The sequence below is a fragment of the Lagopus leucura genome, unplaced genomic scaffold (assembly GCF_019238085.1).
Source record: "Lagopus leucura isolate 7727_CA_CO unplaced genomic scaffold, USGS_WTPT01 Super-Scaffold_100001, whole genome shotgun sequence".
NCBI lineage: Eukaryota > Metazoa > Chordata > Aves > Galliformes > Phasianidae > Lagopus > Lagopus leucura.
The window spans coordinates 98,743,203-98,759,615 of record NW_024962262.1 but is presented as its reverse complement, the minus strand read 5'-3'; the positions used below and the strand labels follow the sequence as shown (position 1 = coordinate 98,759,615).

The 16,413-nt window shown below is 41.8% G+C and overlaps 1 protein-coding gene across 2 annotated transcripts in view; it reads left to right on the top strand.

Annotated features, from left to right (window-relative positions):
- GSK3B (glycogen synthase kinase 3 beta) overlaps positions 1-16,413 on the top strand; it is a 141,469-nt gene that overhangs the window by 49,510 nt on the left and 75,546 nt on the right. For both annotated transcript variants that reach the window (XM_042866578.1, XM_042866579.1), the window contains exon 2: positions 2,812-3,005. In XM_042866578.1, coding sequence (XP_042722512.1) covers positions 2,812-3,005 — 194 coding nt within the window. The remainder of the gene's footprint in view (positions 1-2,811; positions 3,006-16,413) is intronic.

Genomic DNA, 16,413 nt, shown 5'->3' with positions numbered 1-16,413 from the left:
TCATCCTGGACAACATGCTTGATCACATTAGAAATGAGCGTATGATCCGACACAGCCAGCACGGCTTCACCGGGGGAAGGTCATGCTTGACTAATCTGGTGGCCTTCTATGATGGAGTGATGGCATCGATGGACAAGGGAAAGGGCGACCAATGTCATTTACTTGGGCTTGAGCAAGGCCTTTGACATGGTCCCCTACCACATCCTTATCTCCAAATTGGAGGGATGTGGATTTGATGGCTGGACCACTCGATGGATAAGAAATTGGTTGAAAGGCCGCAGAGGGTGGTCATCAATGGCTCTATGTCCAGGTGGAGGCTGGTAACGAGCAGCATCCCCCGGGGGTCTGTCTTGGGACTGGGGCTCTTTAACATCTTTATCAATGACATTGACAACAGAATCGAGTGCACCCTCAGCATGTTTGCTGGTGACACCAAGCTGAGTGGTGCGGTTGACACGATGGAAAGAAGGGATGCCATTCAGAGGGACCTCAACAGGCTGAAAGGTGGGCCGGGTGAACCTAAGGAGGTTCAACACAGCAAAGTGCAAGGTTTTTGCACTTGGGCTGGAGGAATCCCAGGCATCCATACAGACTGAAATGGAAGGAGCCATTCTGGAGAGCAGCCCTGCAGAGAAGGACCTGGGGGTCTTGATGGATGAAAAGCTTAACGTGAGCCAGCAGTGTGCTCTTGCATCTCGGAAAGCAAATGGTATCCTGGGCTCCATCAGAAGAGGGGTGGCCAGCAGGGAGAAGGAGGTGATTGTCCCTCTCTACTCTGCTCTTGTGAGGCCCCATCTGGATTATTGCGTCCAGGTCTGGAGCCCCCAGTACAAGAAAGACAGAGAGCCTTTCAGTACCTAAAGGGAGCCTACAAACAGGAGGGGAATCAACTCTTTGAAAGGGTAGATAACAGCAGGACAAGGGGAAATGGTTTTAAGTTGAGGGAGGGAAGATTTAGGTTGGAGTCAGGGGGAAGTTCTTTACCAAGAGAGTGGCGAGGTGCTGGAACAGGCTGCCCAGAGAGGTTGTGGATGCCCCGTCCCTGGAGGTGTTCAAGGCCAGGTTGGATGGGGCCCTGGGCAGCCTGGTCTAGTATTAAAAGGGGAGGTTGGGGGCCCTGCATGTGGTGGGGGGATTGGAGATTCGTGATCCTCGAGGTCCCTTCCAACCCTGGCCATTCTGTGATTCTGTGATTTGAGTGTACCATGGGATTCAAGATAAAATGATATATTTACAGGGTTTCTGCAGATTCTTTCAGCAGCCTTGCAGGATTCTCCAATTTTGGACAATTTTTTAGATAAGTTCTATGTAGCATTGTGAAATGGGTTGTCTTTTGGTGGTCGCTCAGTATTGAAAGCGTGTGACATGTTGACAGAATACTGTTAGGAAGCCTTGGATGCAGTTCAGCTGGGGCAAATGCGGACCCTGGTCATGATGAGAAGAGCCAGGTGCAGGATGGAAGGGGACAGTGATTGGCAGGCAGTGGTTCTGCTCAGAAGGGTTTGGCACCCAAACAGGCTGTGAGTCAGCCAGATTCTCACATTGCAAAAGCTGCAAACGCTGTGCTGGGCTGCACAAACAAGTGTGTTGCAAGTTGGGTACAAGGAGCTGCTAGCATGCTGGGCAGAGCTCAGGTAAGCTTAAGCTGGAGTGTCTGCTTTTGGGTATCATACCTGAGAGACATCAGCAGTGGTGGGACAGGTCCCCAAAAGGAAAGTAGCATATTCATGGTGGTAGTGTCCTTTGCAACAGTCCTTCGTGTGTTGGAAGTGGAGTGGGAGGAGGGCAGATGGGAGGGGATTGCATGCTGTTTTCCATGCCTATGGGGAGTCAAGCTAGTGACATGCCAAACTGCAGTAAAGGTGATCTGAGTTACGTATTAGAAAAATCTTTCTTGATGTGTGAGTAGTGAAGAACTGGAAGGGGCTTCCTGAGATAGCTGTGGAAGGGAGCTTACTTGGTGAGCAGGTGATGGGCATTTTGACTCTTGCTCACGTAGTGTTGATGAGTGATTGCTGTTGAACAGCAGATTCCTTCTGGCTTTTCTTGCAGCCTGATTTGATAATGCAACCCGAACCATCATAACTTAAGGACAGCAAATCCTGATGTGTACTTGCAGGATGACCTAAAACTTTGGTCCTTTTACAAGCAAAATCAGATTTTGAACTTGAGGAAGCACACTGGTAATAAATGGCTCTCATTGTAGGCGATAATGGTTTTGGTTTTTTGTGGGGAAGCAGCTGAGTTACTCAAGAGTGGCTGGTTGCTGACAGCTGAAATCCACAGCTGCTGCATCTGCACTGAAGCACATGCAGCTACTTTGGATCCTGAGTGCATGTTCCTGTCTGTGCTCTGCCGCACAGCATGAAAGCAAAATACTTTGTCATGCTGCTGTTGTTTTTTATTGCCGGATATATACCAGTATATCTGCAGGCTGCTCTACTGACAGCTTTCTTTCTTTCCCTTACAGGAGAGTATAAGGAAGTACGAGTGACACTGTTTAATGCCTCTTGTCTTAACATGATGCAGAAATAAGTACTTGTTCTGGTCATACAGCAGATTTTATTGCTGAGTTATTTACATCTGGAAGGGAATATTTCTTTTTATGATCAAGTTGAAACCTTGTCAGCACTAAATGGCGTCAGTAATAAAACATGCTCGGTGGCTTTTCTGCCTTTTGACAGTTAAGTTTTTTTTCCTCTGTTATATTAAAACATACTAATGTAAGCCCTCACCCTTTTCTGTTTCATTCTTTTTGGTGATCTTGCTTATGAGCGTATTGTGATTATTTTTCTCTCTCTTGTTTCCCAGGAGACAAAGATGGCAGCAAGGTGACTACAGTAGTGGCAACTCCTGGACAAGGTCCAGACCGACCGCAAGAAGTTAGCTACACGGACACCAAGGTGATTGGAAATGGATCTTTTGGTGTTGTGTATCAAGCCAAACTCTGCGATTCAGGAGAGCTTGTGGCCATTAAGAAAGTCCTGCAGGATAAAAGATTTAAGGTAAGACTATGCATAGCTTCAGAATATTCTTTGTGAATGTTGTCTTGTTTTCCTTTTTTTTTTTTATGGCAGTCTTTTTTATTCAGTTTTTTTTTTTTTTTTCATTTGTCTTCATTAGAGCATGTAAACAAAAAAAAATCCAAGACTAAAGATTAAACAGATGCTTTTTGATAAAGGAGTATAGTTAAACTTGAAGTGAGTCACTGCTGTTACTTCTTGCAATAGTGCAAAACTGGAAGTTAAAAACCCTGATTTTCCTGATTTGATGTTGTAGTGCTTTTCCCTGATTGCAGACTTGATTCTTGAGACAGTGAACCAGGGTAACAAGGGAGAAGTTTGTGTTGTACTTACTTTTTTCTAGCACAGATTCTTCTCTGTAGTCATTAGCAATTAAGCTGCTGTAAGGATAGGTGCCTTTGGGCTTTGTTCTTGGGCGTTGCCACCTATAAAGTAGAAGACTACGCTTGAATAAATCAGAAAGTCCCCAGGCCAAGCAAGAAGGTAACAAGTACTGAGCCTAGGGCAGTTTGGACTGAGGGAGGGTTACTTCCCTTCATTATCTGATTCATAAATGTGATCTATTCTGACTGTTCGAAGACTAGGGAATTTTTATTCTAAACAGTAATTAGCCTTCCAAGAAGTCTATCTCTGTGTGATACTTAAACTAAATTAAGGACCATTAGCAACCTCATCACTGCTGGTACCTGCCCCTGCTAAGTACTTGGTGTACTTGACTGCTTTCTCTTGTAGTTAAGGGAGCTGCAGATGAGCTCATTCAAGGGTGAATGGTGGCAAAGGTAACTGATTCTACCATCTAAAATGTGGGTTTCAGCATCTGGAGATGAAACCTCCAACTTTCATGACTACAGAAGTGTATGGACAGTTTGTAGAGGAGATATTAAGGGTAATCTTGTTGGCACAAGCTAGATGCAAAAGTTTCTGAGCTTAAAGAGAGGAATTTGAAGCATATTAAAGGAAAACTGACAATTTGAAACTCTTTTGAAAAAAGTTCTAGAAATACTTCAGATGCCTAGTGGATGATGTTTTCACCATCTCCTTTGCAGTTCTCATTTTTTTCAGTAACACTTCATGCCTAGCTAGCTTCACTGATTGAGTTTGTAATTTGTGTCCTGTTTTAGTGGGAAAACAATCCTTTTGAAGTAATTTGACACTGTTAGAGTATGCCTTTTCTTTGAGTCTTGAAATTGATGTTATCATCGACACAGTTACCACCATATCATAGAGATAACAGCTAAAGAGTGAAAAGGAAAGAAGTTTTTAAATTATACTAATAGTGCAGCATTGTTTGACTTCTAATTGAAGGAGGTATTTAAAGTTCTTACGTTGTTCTTTTATTTGTCAGATTTTTTTCTGGCTTGTATTATGTGTTGAAGGCAGTTAGAACTGGAGAGGCAGTATGGTGTGGTAAGAAAGGGAGAGGTTGGAGAATAACAGAAGCTCTATATCTAGTCGTTCCTAGAAGAGTTATTTGATCCCTTCTGCTTATATAGTTTTAGGTGAAAGGCTAGTAAGTTTCCCTTGTCATGTGATGCTTGGTGGATATCATAAAATTGTAGAATCACTAAGGTTGGAAAAGACCCTGATTATCTAGTCCAGCTGTCCACCCATCATGAGTATTGCTCTCCAAATTGTGTCCCTTAGTACCACATCTACATGTCTTGAACACCTCCAAGTTCTTTGCCTAGTGACACCTCCCTGACCAGCCTTTTCCAGTGCTTGACCATTCTCTTCTGAGAAGAATTTTTTCTAACATCTATCTTGAACCTCCCTTAGTGCACTTTGAGGCCATTCTCTCCCACCCTATCACTAGTTACCTGGGAAGAGAGGGCAACCCTCACCTTTCTACAGCCTACTTTCAGGTGGTTGTAGAGTGTGATAAGGTCTCCCCTGGGTCTCCTCCAGACTATACAATCCCAGCTCCCTCAGCTGCTCCACATAAGACTTGTGCTTCAGACTTCTCACCAGCTTCATGCCCTTCTCTGAGCACGCTACAGGGCCTCAATGTCTCTATTGGCCTAAAACTTAACACAGTACAGTGTGACCTCACCAGAGCTGAGTCTGTGGGGACAATTGCCTCGCTTGTCCTTCTGGCTACGTTATTTCTAATACATCATTACATACAGACAGGATGCCATTGGCTTTCTTGACCACCTGGGCACACTGTTGACTCATATTCAGCCAAGCGTTGATAAACATCCCCATATCCTTTTCCTCTGCACTGCTTTCCAGCCACTCTGTCCTAGGCATGTAGTGTTGGCACAAGGTTGTGACCAAAGTGCAGGACCCAGCACTTGGTCTCGTTTGCCCAGAGAGGTTGTGGATGCCCTGTCTTTGGAGTGTTCAAGGCCAGGTTGGATGGGACCCTAGGCAACCTGATCTAGTACTTGATCTGGCAGTTGGCAGCCCTGCCTGCAGCAGGGGGTTGGAACCTGATGATCCTTGAGGTCCCTTCTAATCCAAGCTATTCTGCGATTCTGTGGACTTCATGCCATTGGCCTCAACCCATCGATGCAGTCTGTCCCGATCCCTTTGTAGGACCTTCCTTTTTTGAGGCAGACGAACACCTCTCCCCAACTTGCTGTCATCTGCAAACTTACTGGGCGTTCACTCAGTTTCCTCATCCACATCATCAATAAAGATGTTAAGGACTGACTCTGTTATTGACCTCTGCAGAGCACCACTGGTGACAGGTCTCCAGCTGGATTTAACTTCATTCGCTGCTGTATCAGCTCGTGCTTTGGACCAAATGTATTGCTTTTTTGAATCCCATGACTTTGAGATGATGTTGTCAAAATGACAGTTTGCCCGAGTGTTTTAGTTTTTGTCCATCAGATACTGATAGTTTTGTGAGTTCTTTTTTGTTTGTTTGTTTAAATAATTCTGTATTGGGTATCTAATTAAAATGAATGCCTTCGATTATTTTTCTTCAAGTATTTGATCAGTGGCATCTTGTTATTTGACTGTACATCTTTCTTGGTGTGCTTCTTTAAGCCATTAAGAAAAAAGAAGGCTTGTTTTCAGTATTATTCCTCTTTTTATTTAAGGGAGAAAAAAAGCTAAAAATCTCATTGTGGTTTTTGCACCTTGAACTCTGAACTAATTGCCCCTCTGTAAGAGACGTGAGCAGAGAATGTCCAGTGCCTCTCAACCAGGTGGAATTAATATTAGGTATACGAGTAGATTCACAGGTTTATAGCATTAATTTAAAAAAAAAAAAAACCAACAAAAAAGGTGTTATTAATCTGCATAAGTCACATCTCCAATACCTGTTAAACAGTGTATGTTCTTATTCCCCAAACTTGTAAGCGAGCCACAGATCACCTGTCTTTGTCTTCAGCTCATTGTTTTATCCTGTAATTCATAATAGTAGCCCTCCCCTTCTTTTTACATTTTGATCTGGAGGTGTATGTTCTGAAGTCTGAAGGTGTACATTCCTGAGGCTGGGAGAAAACTTCTGCTTGGACAGATTTGGAAGGTGGAAATAAGCTATCTTATATCAAGAATAGTTTACAATTACTTCAGAGTGTGGTATTCCTCGGGAACATCTGATCTAGGTTGTAAATGCTGGACTGAGTATTTTATTCGGAGACTTGGAGTGCCCGTTGCCTGTACAGTTTGGTTGCAGTTCAGAAGCAGACCTGCTCTTCTGTTCAGATAGCTTGCTTGTGAAGTGCACAGCAGCTGGGCTCTTGCTGCCCTAGCATGTCTACTGGATGGCAATCTCAGCTGTGGTGACTGGAATTCCCACTTCTCTATCGTGAACACACACTCTTGCTTTCATACTAGTGAGGGGAAACCCCACCATCGATAGCAAAGCATGGTGGAAGTGCTTGCCTGTTTTAAATGAGCTTTCTCACCTTTTCGGGGAAGATAGGAGTGCTTCACCTTATGTGATGGTATGGATAGTTTGCAATGCTGCTACCTCTTTCTACTCCTTGTTGCAGTTCAGTTGGTACTTCAGCTGTGGCACTGCAGTTCTAGCTTGGCTGTGTTTTAAACGGGGTCTCTGAAGTGCTCTGAGTTCTAAAATGGTGTGTGCTGGAATTCATTGTAACATAGAGCAAAACAGTAGATACACAGAACAGACTGAAAGGAACAGCTTGAATAAATATTTATTTTTAATTTTAGTGTGCAGTTCACGTGCCTTCATTAACCTAGATTTCCATGTTAGGCATGGGAACTTAAGTAATGTCGTTTTGCACAATAATATGATACTTAGGTGAGTGGTTCACAAATGATATGCTGTTTGTCACTTATGTACAAGACCACTGAGGTCATCTGTAGTCAATGTGGAGAATCAGAACTTCTAAGTAATAGACATTTCTGTTTGAAGAATGGCATGAGACAGCTTTAACAAGGTTTTGGAGCTAAAACCTATTGGAATTAGCTGAATTTCCTGAGGGCTATGTTCTGCCCTTCCTAGATCAATACTGTGCTTCTGCTTCTATTCTGCAGATGTGTAAGAAGAGGTACTCAAACACAACATTGGTAAAGATAGATGCAGTAAAATTATTTATAATCTCTTCAAGTATTTCGATCCATATTTCAGTGCAGGCCCTTAACTGCCAATACTCTCATTGTGATGCTTGGGAAAAAATTCTGGTAGCATAGATCTTCTTGCCCTGTTTTTGTTGATATGCTCTTCGGAATATTGTTCAGAGTGGAGAGCAACATGGCTGACTCTTAATTCTGCAAAAAGCAGTAGTAAGGCGGCAGGTCTTAGCACACATAGGAAGTTCTTAGTCTGATTGATTCTGTGACTCATGTTTGAGAAATCCTATTGGAATGGACGCATGAATTGCTGAAAATATCTCTTGACTGACTGAGAATAAATACCTGAACTCTGCATATCTAGTACTTAATGCTTTTGCTTTAGTCTACTGCGCTGTTGCCATCAAAATGATCAAGCTCTTAATCATGCACCTTCTCAGTTGATCTAGAATTGGGCATCACATTTTCTGGACATTGGTCCAAAGTCTGCAGTAAGAGAGAAGCAGATTCTATGTGGGAATCACTTGTGCAGTGCAGCCCTTCAAGTTATTCAAGGACTGCTTTGGTTTAGCTCTCAAACTGCGTATGCCGTGGTTCAGTTGCCTGAAGTTCTCAAGTAGACACGCAGATCTTCCAGAGCTTGAGAGATTGTCAAAGTAGATCCCTGATAGTCCATTAACATGAAATCAGTGTGGGTAAAGCTGAGGCCACTGAATAGAGCGAGCAGAGAACTTTCTTCCATTTAGACATATATATTGTGACCATTCACGGGGTTATTATTATGTCTTAATGTATAAAAAATTCAGTGTTAACCTGAGCTTTAGAACCTTACAAAGCAGCAGGATGGAAAATAAGTATATGTTGAGATTCTGCTTTCTCTCCTGGATGTGTGTACTTTGGGAAGCTGTTTGGGGTGCTTCTGAAAGAAAGCCATTTTTATTTCTGTTCTGGCTTCAGATATATCAAGCTTCTATGTATAAGAAGAGCCTTTTTCAAATTAGTTCACATCCACTGTTTGTGTTAGCTTAATTACAGTAACTTTGAGTATAGCATCTCACGTGAAAAACGTAAAACTACAAGGAAGAGTTCCCATTTAAAAATGATGATGTGTTCAAGTTCTTAAGTTATGTTAACTTTTGAAGAGACCATTCTGTTCAAAACATTGAAAAATCTGAAGCTGACCGAGTTATTTAGTAGATTTTGTGTGTTTGCTTGTGGTTAAACATGTCATTCTCTAGATGTGCACATACGGAAAATGTGAACCTGTTGACTAATGAGATTTGTATTTTTGGCTCTGAAAATCTCAGTGGTTAACAGATCACTCAAATTCACATCAGGCTTACTTGGTTCCACTCCTGGCTGCTCCTCGTGGCCCATTTCTTGGCTCCCTGTTATCCTTGGCTACTTACAACAGAAGAAATAGCAGATATGTATAGGAAAATACGCTGTGTTTTCTGAGGGCTTCACTCTACCAAGGTGGCTGTTAGCATAGTTGATTTTGCTTGATGGGTACACAGTACTCTGAGTTAAAGCAAGCATTTTCTGTGGTCTGTAAGCTCAGGCTGCAGATAGTCCTGCCTACAGACTGACAAACAAGGGTTTGACAGACAGCCCCTTGATACTTGTTGGGAAGGAAACCCAGCAGAAAAGCTTTTGAGGAAGAGTTATCATGGTCTCTTCAATGCTGGCTTAGTTTTCCTTTGTCAGGTTCAGTGAGGATGTATGAAGTATCTTCATTTCTTGCTATTTTAGCATCTTGCTAAAATCCATCTTGCAGACTCATATTCCTGTGCGTTACAGCCTTGCCATGAGAACATTCATTGTACAGATGAAGGGAAGCCATCCTCCCTGTTGCAAAGTTGAGGTGCCTACCACATGGAACTCTGTCTCACTGTATATGCCTGTATGTATCTGCATATGCCTGAGCTGCCAGTCTTTCAGGCACTTGATGTCCAGGAAGGACATTATGGCCTTTTACAGAAGGAATCGGGAGATAATCACACAGGTTTAGAATAAACACTGTCTTTGTCTTCAGGCAGTGCTTTGGGTCTGAAATTAAGAGTAAAATACAATGTAGAGGTTAGACCTGCTCTGTTGTATTGATGATTCTCTTTCTTCGTGGCCTTGTGTCATATGCCTAGGTGTCCACAAATGACAGAACTTCTTATTGTTAATTTAATGTGTATATGAGCTAGTCTAGCTCTCTCATATCACTTTCTAAAGACTGATGAACATTCAAATAATAAACTGGAGGCCTTCTCTCAAAACAATGTTTTCTTAATTTGTTCTGTCTCATTTCCAAGGACTTCCCAGTTCGAACTGGAAGCATCCGTGGGATGAAAAGTCACAAAGGATAGATGTGATGATGAGAGATAATAATGTTTAAACACCTCTCTTCTGAGTCTTTGAGGACTTTCACATCTTAGCTACTTTGAAGATCTGAGGGCTAATGAATCACTGTTCATAAGACTATTACAGAGGTGGCACTTTTAGAAGGATGCCTTAATTTTATTGTTAAATAACTAGAAGGAGCACCTTGAACAACAGTTCTCTCTTTTGACTACTTCAATGTGATGCATTATGTTTGTAATGCAAGGGGAGAAGAAAGCTGCTAATATTTTCCTGTGAAAATAGTCAATAGACTATTAGTATTAATAACTTCTGTAAAACAAGCAGAAGGAAGATAATTGAGCTTGACTGGAAGCCTTTTCAAAACTATCCCTTCCTATTTCTATGTGAAGAGTTGCAGTCCTCTTTAAAACTAGGGCCATCAGATACGATTTGCAGTATCAGAGGCGCTTGGGTGCATGCATGTTCAGGATTTTTTTCCATGTTCTGATGAGCTCAAGGGCTGTGTTCTGTTTGAGAGGCTTTCTTCAAATCTGTACTTTAATTGTTATATGGAGGCCAAAATTGTAGCTGTGATCTAGCTTAGTTTAGCCTGATTAGCAGAGATGTCTACCAAGATAATAGCATTTCTTACAGCACTATTTGATCTGTCTCTTGGAAGCTGGCTTATCTGAGCCAATTCTGTCATTTGGCTGTTACTGTGGTTGCATTGCTTTCTTGTTTTCAGTGCACTGAAAAGTCTGGATAGCTATCTAAATTCTCACTCCAAACCTTGTATTTGATTCAGTTTTCTAATTTGCACAAGAACTGAGTCTGTGTACCCTTGATTTGGCAGGTTTTGAAGCATGCAAGTGTACTGCTCGGTGTGCCAATCCCTGGGCATACTCCTGAGCCCTGAGAGGGCTAAGAAACGTCTTCTTCAGTTGATCCTATTTTGTCTATGTTGACTTTGTAGTTATGTTAGAACTGTTTCTACAGGTATTTTTTCATCTTCTAGATGAATTGGGTGCAAAGTGGTTGTCAAGGCAAAATAAATCACTTTGGCACATAGAGACAAATCGGTGTTCTATTATAGGCCCTGATTTCACTTTTCTTCCTTAGCTGTGTGGTAGGACTGAAACTATTGGTTTGAGGATGCACACCTGTCCTTTGTGTATCCACTGACTCAAAAAAGGAACCTTTAGAGGTATTGGCTTTTGGTTGTTTTTTGTTTTTTTTTTTGTATAGTCTTTTGCCTCAGCAGTCCAAATGGTTTATGTACCTGCTGTGGTAGTGATTACGGTTTGCTTTTTTTTGTTGTCTCACATCTACCAAAGGAGGAAAGTCTGTAAGTCTGTTGTTGATGAGAAATGTATATTCCATGAAATATGTGTCTGTTCTGTAAAACAAATACGTATCCCATGAAATTATATATATTCTTTGAAGTGCATATATATAATATACACATACACATATGTGTATTTAAAATTCATATGTGCACACACATATATATTCATCCCAAATTAAGCTGAAGACTGCTTTGAGACAGGTTAAAAAAAACCACAAAAACTAAAGTGATTGCAATGCTATTCTGAAATCATGAGACCAAGAGTGGAGATTAAAGTTTAGAAGAATTCCACACACATTAAGGTATGGAAATGTGTACTTTCAGGAACAGAAATAGCTGTAACTCTGCCACATACTGACAGCATACTGTAGCTATTTGACTGCAGTTTAAGGTGCCTCAAAATGCCTGATGCTGCTCACATTAAATTTCATTTTGCAAGACACTTTCCTTTGTCCTTTCCAGCTATGCAGTTGAAGAGCCTGAGAAGGAATGATATTGAAAAAACAAAACTCTGCATGTAGTAGGGATAAGCTGTTCTTCATTCCTACTTGTAAATCCTGCAGGTGTTTTTTCTGGGTCACACCTGGGAGGGGGCCTTGCACATAGCACATGTTCCTAGGTCCATGTAGCCACAGTGAAAGGTGACTTGAAAACTTCCTAGGTTTTAGTGCTGGGCTGATGTTCAAAAGCAGTTGTAAAATATGCACGTCCTCTGTATTTTTATGGAAAAGGTCTGTGATAGCTTTCAGAACTACTGTCGTGAGTGCCTTCTGGGGCTCAGCAATTTGGTGATTCATTGCTGCTTAAGGTCATATATAAATTCTAAGCTAATTTTTTTTCCATCTTGTAGTTCTGGTTAAGACAATGAGGCAGAGAGCAGGCTCGCCTAATGCTGTTGAGAGCTGGCTAGCACTGCTGTTGTACTGAGCTCAGGTATTGAAGTGGATATGGGGTGGAAATGGCATCCTGCTGGGAACCTTCTACACCTGTCTCCCAGTTGAGAAGAAAAGCATTTTGCAGTATATAAATAGAGGATTAGCTGATCTTTGTAAAGATCAAAATGGTGCTTTAGAGACAGCTTAGAAGTTTGGTGCTTGCAGTTACTTCAAGGCTTTTTGCTGTACCATTGTGTGTTCTGTGTTAGAAGTGCACAGCATGAGGTTGCCTGCCCACAGCAGACTTAGCTGAAGCACTTTTATATTTAGCAGCATTATGTACCCGTGGCTCTCACTTGCTGACTTTCTCTCTTATTTGATTAAATTATGTTTGATGCCGCATGCCTTTCTTAAGGTGTGATTGGAGTACGCTGTCAAATGATTTGTCTTCATTTTTTGCCATTTTTAACTGAAAAATATTTGGCTGATATTTTAGGCTACAAGAAATGTGTGTCCCTTTTGAATCCAGTACTTGCTACTCATTCAGGTATTCTACTGTGATAACTGTACACTTTGGGGGATCCAAAAGTGGTAGCTAATGAAATGTAAGGGACAGGAAGAGTGGAACAGACCCACCTGCTGCTCAGTAGAGGTTTCCCAGAGCAAGGCCAGGAGAGGGATCTGCTCAAGGATGGTGCTTGCAGACCTGAGCTGTGCCCTCCAGTGCTGTCTGCTAGCTCAGCCTACTCAGCTTCATTTAAAACCTTGTAAATAAGCTGGCTTTATCCCTGGCTCCCTCCTTGAAGAAGAATACCTCAAGTTCAGCAAGCACAATGAGGAAGGCTGCAGGAAATGTGGGAATCAGAATAATTTTTGATTTGCTGCATTGTTTTCTTGAGTAGATCTGACACTTTCAAACCAACTGGTGTGCTCCCAGGAAGCTTTCAGAGCTTGAGGAGTTGTGCAGCTGGTGATTCCCTTGCTACAGAAGGCAATATGCAGTGCCTGCTTCTGCTCTGAAAAGTAGTACAGAGATGTGAGAAAATAATGAAAGCAAGCTATTTTTTGTTAAGCCTCTGTAGCGCAGAGAAAAGGGCCTTTGGTCTCTGTAGGGCATATTCTGGAATTAGCAGTGGTGCTGGTTTTTCCTGTGGTTTGGATGCTTCCTGTTCCTAGGTTCCTGAACTGACGATGAGATGCAAGTGCCAGAATTGTTTTCTAGACTGCACCATACAAGGAATCACTTTTCTGTTATTTCATGTTGCACTTAAAAAAAAAAATTGAGAAAAGTGTTTGGTTTTGTGTCCTTCTGAGTTCATTCCCTTGTGTTTTTATTTTAATTTGCACTATGCAGTGAAGTTTGGCAAGACTAGATTTGAGGATGAGAGAAACAGTAAGCTTTTGCTGCATAGACTTAACTTCTATATGATGTTCTGCAGGAAGTTAAACTGAATAAACTGAAAGTGACTTCATGAGAGTTGTATCATGTAATAATGCCTGAAAAAAGAAATATTACGGGAAGATGATGAGACATGTACTCCACTAAGGAAAATATTGTTTACAGTGCTTGATGTCCTGGCTTTGTATTGATATTTGTTTCAAAGTGTAAAGAATGATTTCAATACAGAGCTTATTGTGAACTTGTACTATTTTTTGGGCAGGAGCAGGGAAGGCGCCCACTCAAAATCTAGTCTGCTTCTTTAGAGTGAGATATGACAAACTCTTAATGAAGGAAATGCAGTCTCCTTTCTTTAGGGTGGGTTTTTGGTTCAGTGGAAGAGTGAACTGGGATGAGTAATCAAGGCTCCTATATGTCATGATGCAAATACCCAGACTGTGTACATCCGTGTAGCGTAGTTCTAAAATTTGAAGCCCAACCTAATTGTTACCCACCCAACAAAGGTGTTCATTCGACCTCTTGGTTTGTGATGTCCCTTTGAAAGTCCCTAGCCATAGTGATTAGAGTGCCTAGTACTAAACTAAGTAGTCAAAATACTAAGAGTCAGCCTGAGTCATTGAAGCATAACAATGCATATGTAAAAGAACAGCTGGATCTAATTTTGTTGTTTTTTTAAATTCAAGGGGCATTCTGATGTCAAAGAGCTAGATTGTACTTCCCTTCTTTTTTTCCCCTTCAGTTTTGCCAAGTGAGGATGAAGATGGATCTTAAAAAGACATCAAGTCAAATATTCTGTTTCTGTGCTATTCATTTGAAGATGTCTGCAGATCTGTTGATCAGACTGAGTTTGCAGGCCCTTGTGCGTTCATCTAAGTTTAATGGCACCAGAAAAATGACTCATAAAGGTTGTAGCAAGTTTTTTGGACTCGAGAACAGGCATCTCATTTATACCGAATGACTGTAACAGTGCAAGAATGCTGACTGGTTGTAAATTAAATCATTTGTTGCAGGCTATTTAGTCTCTGGAAGGGGACAGTACAGCTTAGCTGCTTCTCTGGGGGTTTTGGCAGGGCAGGCGGGCTTCCTGAGTTCCAATCTGCACTGTTCATGGGGAATTTTTTTCTTCTTCCAAACTTGCCTGAACCTGATAAGGTGTCTTCATGGGGAAGTTTGGTTTTCCTGGTGAATTATAGAGGAAGTTTTAAAAAGATGTGTTTCCAACTTCCCTTAGTGTGTTAGTATCAAGTGTGGAAGTTGGCACTTTCAAGTTTACTGCTTCAAAACCCAGTGCATGGGCTAGGAAGTGTTAGGAAAGTTCAGTTCAGTGTGGTACGTGGATGTGCCTGTGTTTGCTTCTTGACCTTGAGCAACTGTGTGAGCGCATTTGAGACCGAGCCTGACGGTGAGCCATGGGATGTAGGGCAGGGAGCACAAATTTCTGAAGAATTCCTAAGGACAAATTCTTAGTTTTTTTTCTTGTGTTGCTTTGCTGGGCGTTCTTACAGTAAGCAATTCTGAGTTATCAAATAAAAGATTGGAAGATCTGGTCATTTTTATTTGAGGGAGTGACATTAAACTGCTGTCGTTTTAAAAACATATATGTGATAGTTATAGACGATGTTCTTCTGTCAGTGCGACATCACGGTGAACTGTAACTGCATGTCTGTGAGACCGGAGGCTTCCTTGCTTATGCTAGGGTTATTAATACAACCCACGTGTCATTTAGGTACCTGCGAAAAGCAACAGCATGAGAGCATATGAAATAAAAATGCTCTTTCCCCAGTGTGCTAGAAACCACTGCAGATGATTGAAGTCTGCATTTGAAGAGTCAGAGCAAATAATCATGGACTTGATACAGTGCCTGCTTTTTATTTTTTTCCAAAAAAGTCAACACAAGTTAGGAAAGGACGGAAAGGGACGTGGTTTGCAAATAACAGCTGATTTCCTGATAGGCAATGATTCTGCATCTGTAGCTGTGCATAACGGGCATAAAGGTTATCTACGACTTTTTGGTAAGGGTAACAGGTCACATAGGACAAGGAAGGAGTATGAAACGTAGAAGAACTGGGGCAAACTGGGTATTGCCTGGTGTGTTGGAGGCACAGCAAAGTCACTGTAGTCGTTGAGCAATTTGTGGCGGCACGAAGGCCGTCATTTAACAGGAACGATAAACAGTGCAAGGCCTCCTGGTTTGGACTCTTCTGATGAGTAGCTCTGCAAAGAGTCCGCCTTACTAGTGGGAACATCCTGTACTTAGTGCAAATGCATGGCGCTCTATGCAGGTAGCAGTAGGAAGTCCCTTCCTGGTGAAGCACTGAGCTGTGGCATCCTGTTCTACTGGCTTGCCTGCATGGGTAATAAGGCTGTAGGTGAGCTCTTGAGTTGCTTGCAAAGGTTATTAAATTCAGGTGAGACTTCTGAATTCAGCTGTCCACCCAAAGTCTTGCAATCTTAACTTACCTTTAAAGTTTATTTGAATTAAATTGTCCTGAATGTCAGTATAACTGCAAGTGTGGTGGCTGTGTCTTAATCTGTCCTTCTGTGCTGTAAATACTAGAATGCATTGGTAGCAGCACAGTCTTGCCTGCACAGGCAAACAGTGTTGTGTCTGAAGCATGAGGTAACTTTGTCATTTGTCAAAATGACTAATGTCATTTTGAATGTGGAAGAGTTTCAAGATCCTTCTTTACATGAAGCTTGATTCCCCCCCAGAAATGAGGAAAGTGATGTTGAGTGTGCAGGGAAGGGGTGAGGAAGTGAATGGGGAGCAATCCTGCTGAAACACGAGACACCTATTTGTATTTCTTTGCATCTTTAGTGAATGAATGTGTTAGCACTTAAAGCTAACATAAGCAGGGGCTATCCTCAGAACTTTCTCTGTAAAGGCAAATTTGCAAATGTTATTCCTGTGGCTGTTGATCTGGGTTATTGAAGAAATTGAGCTGG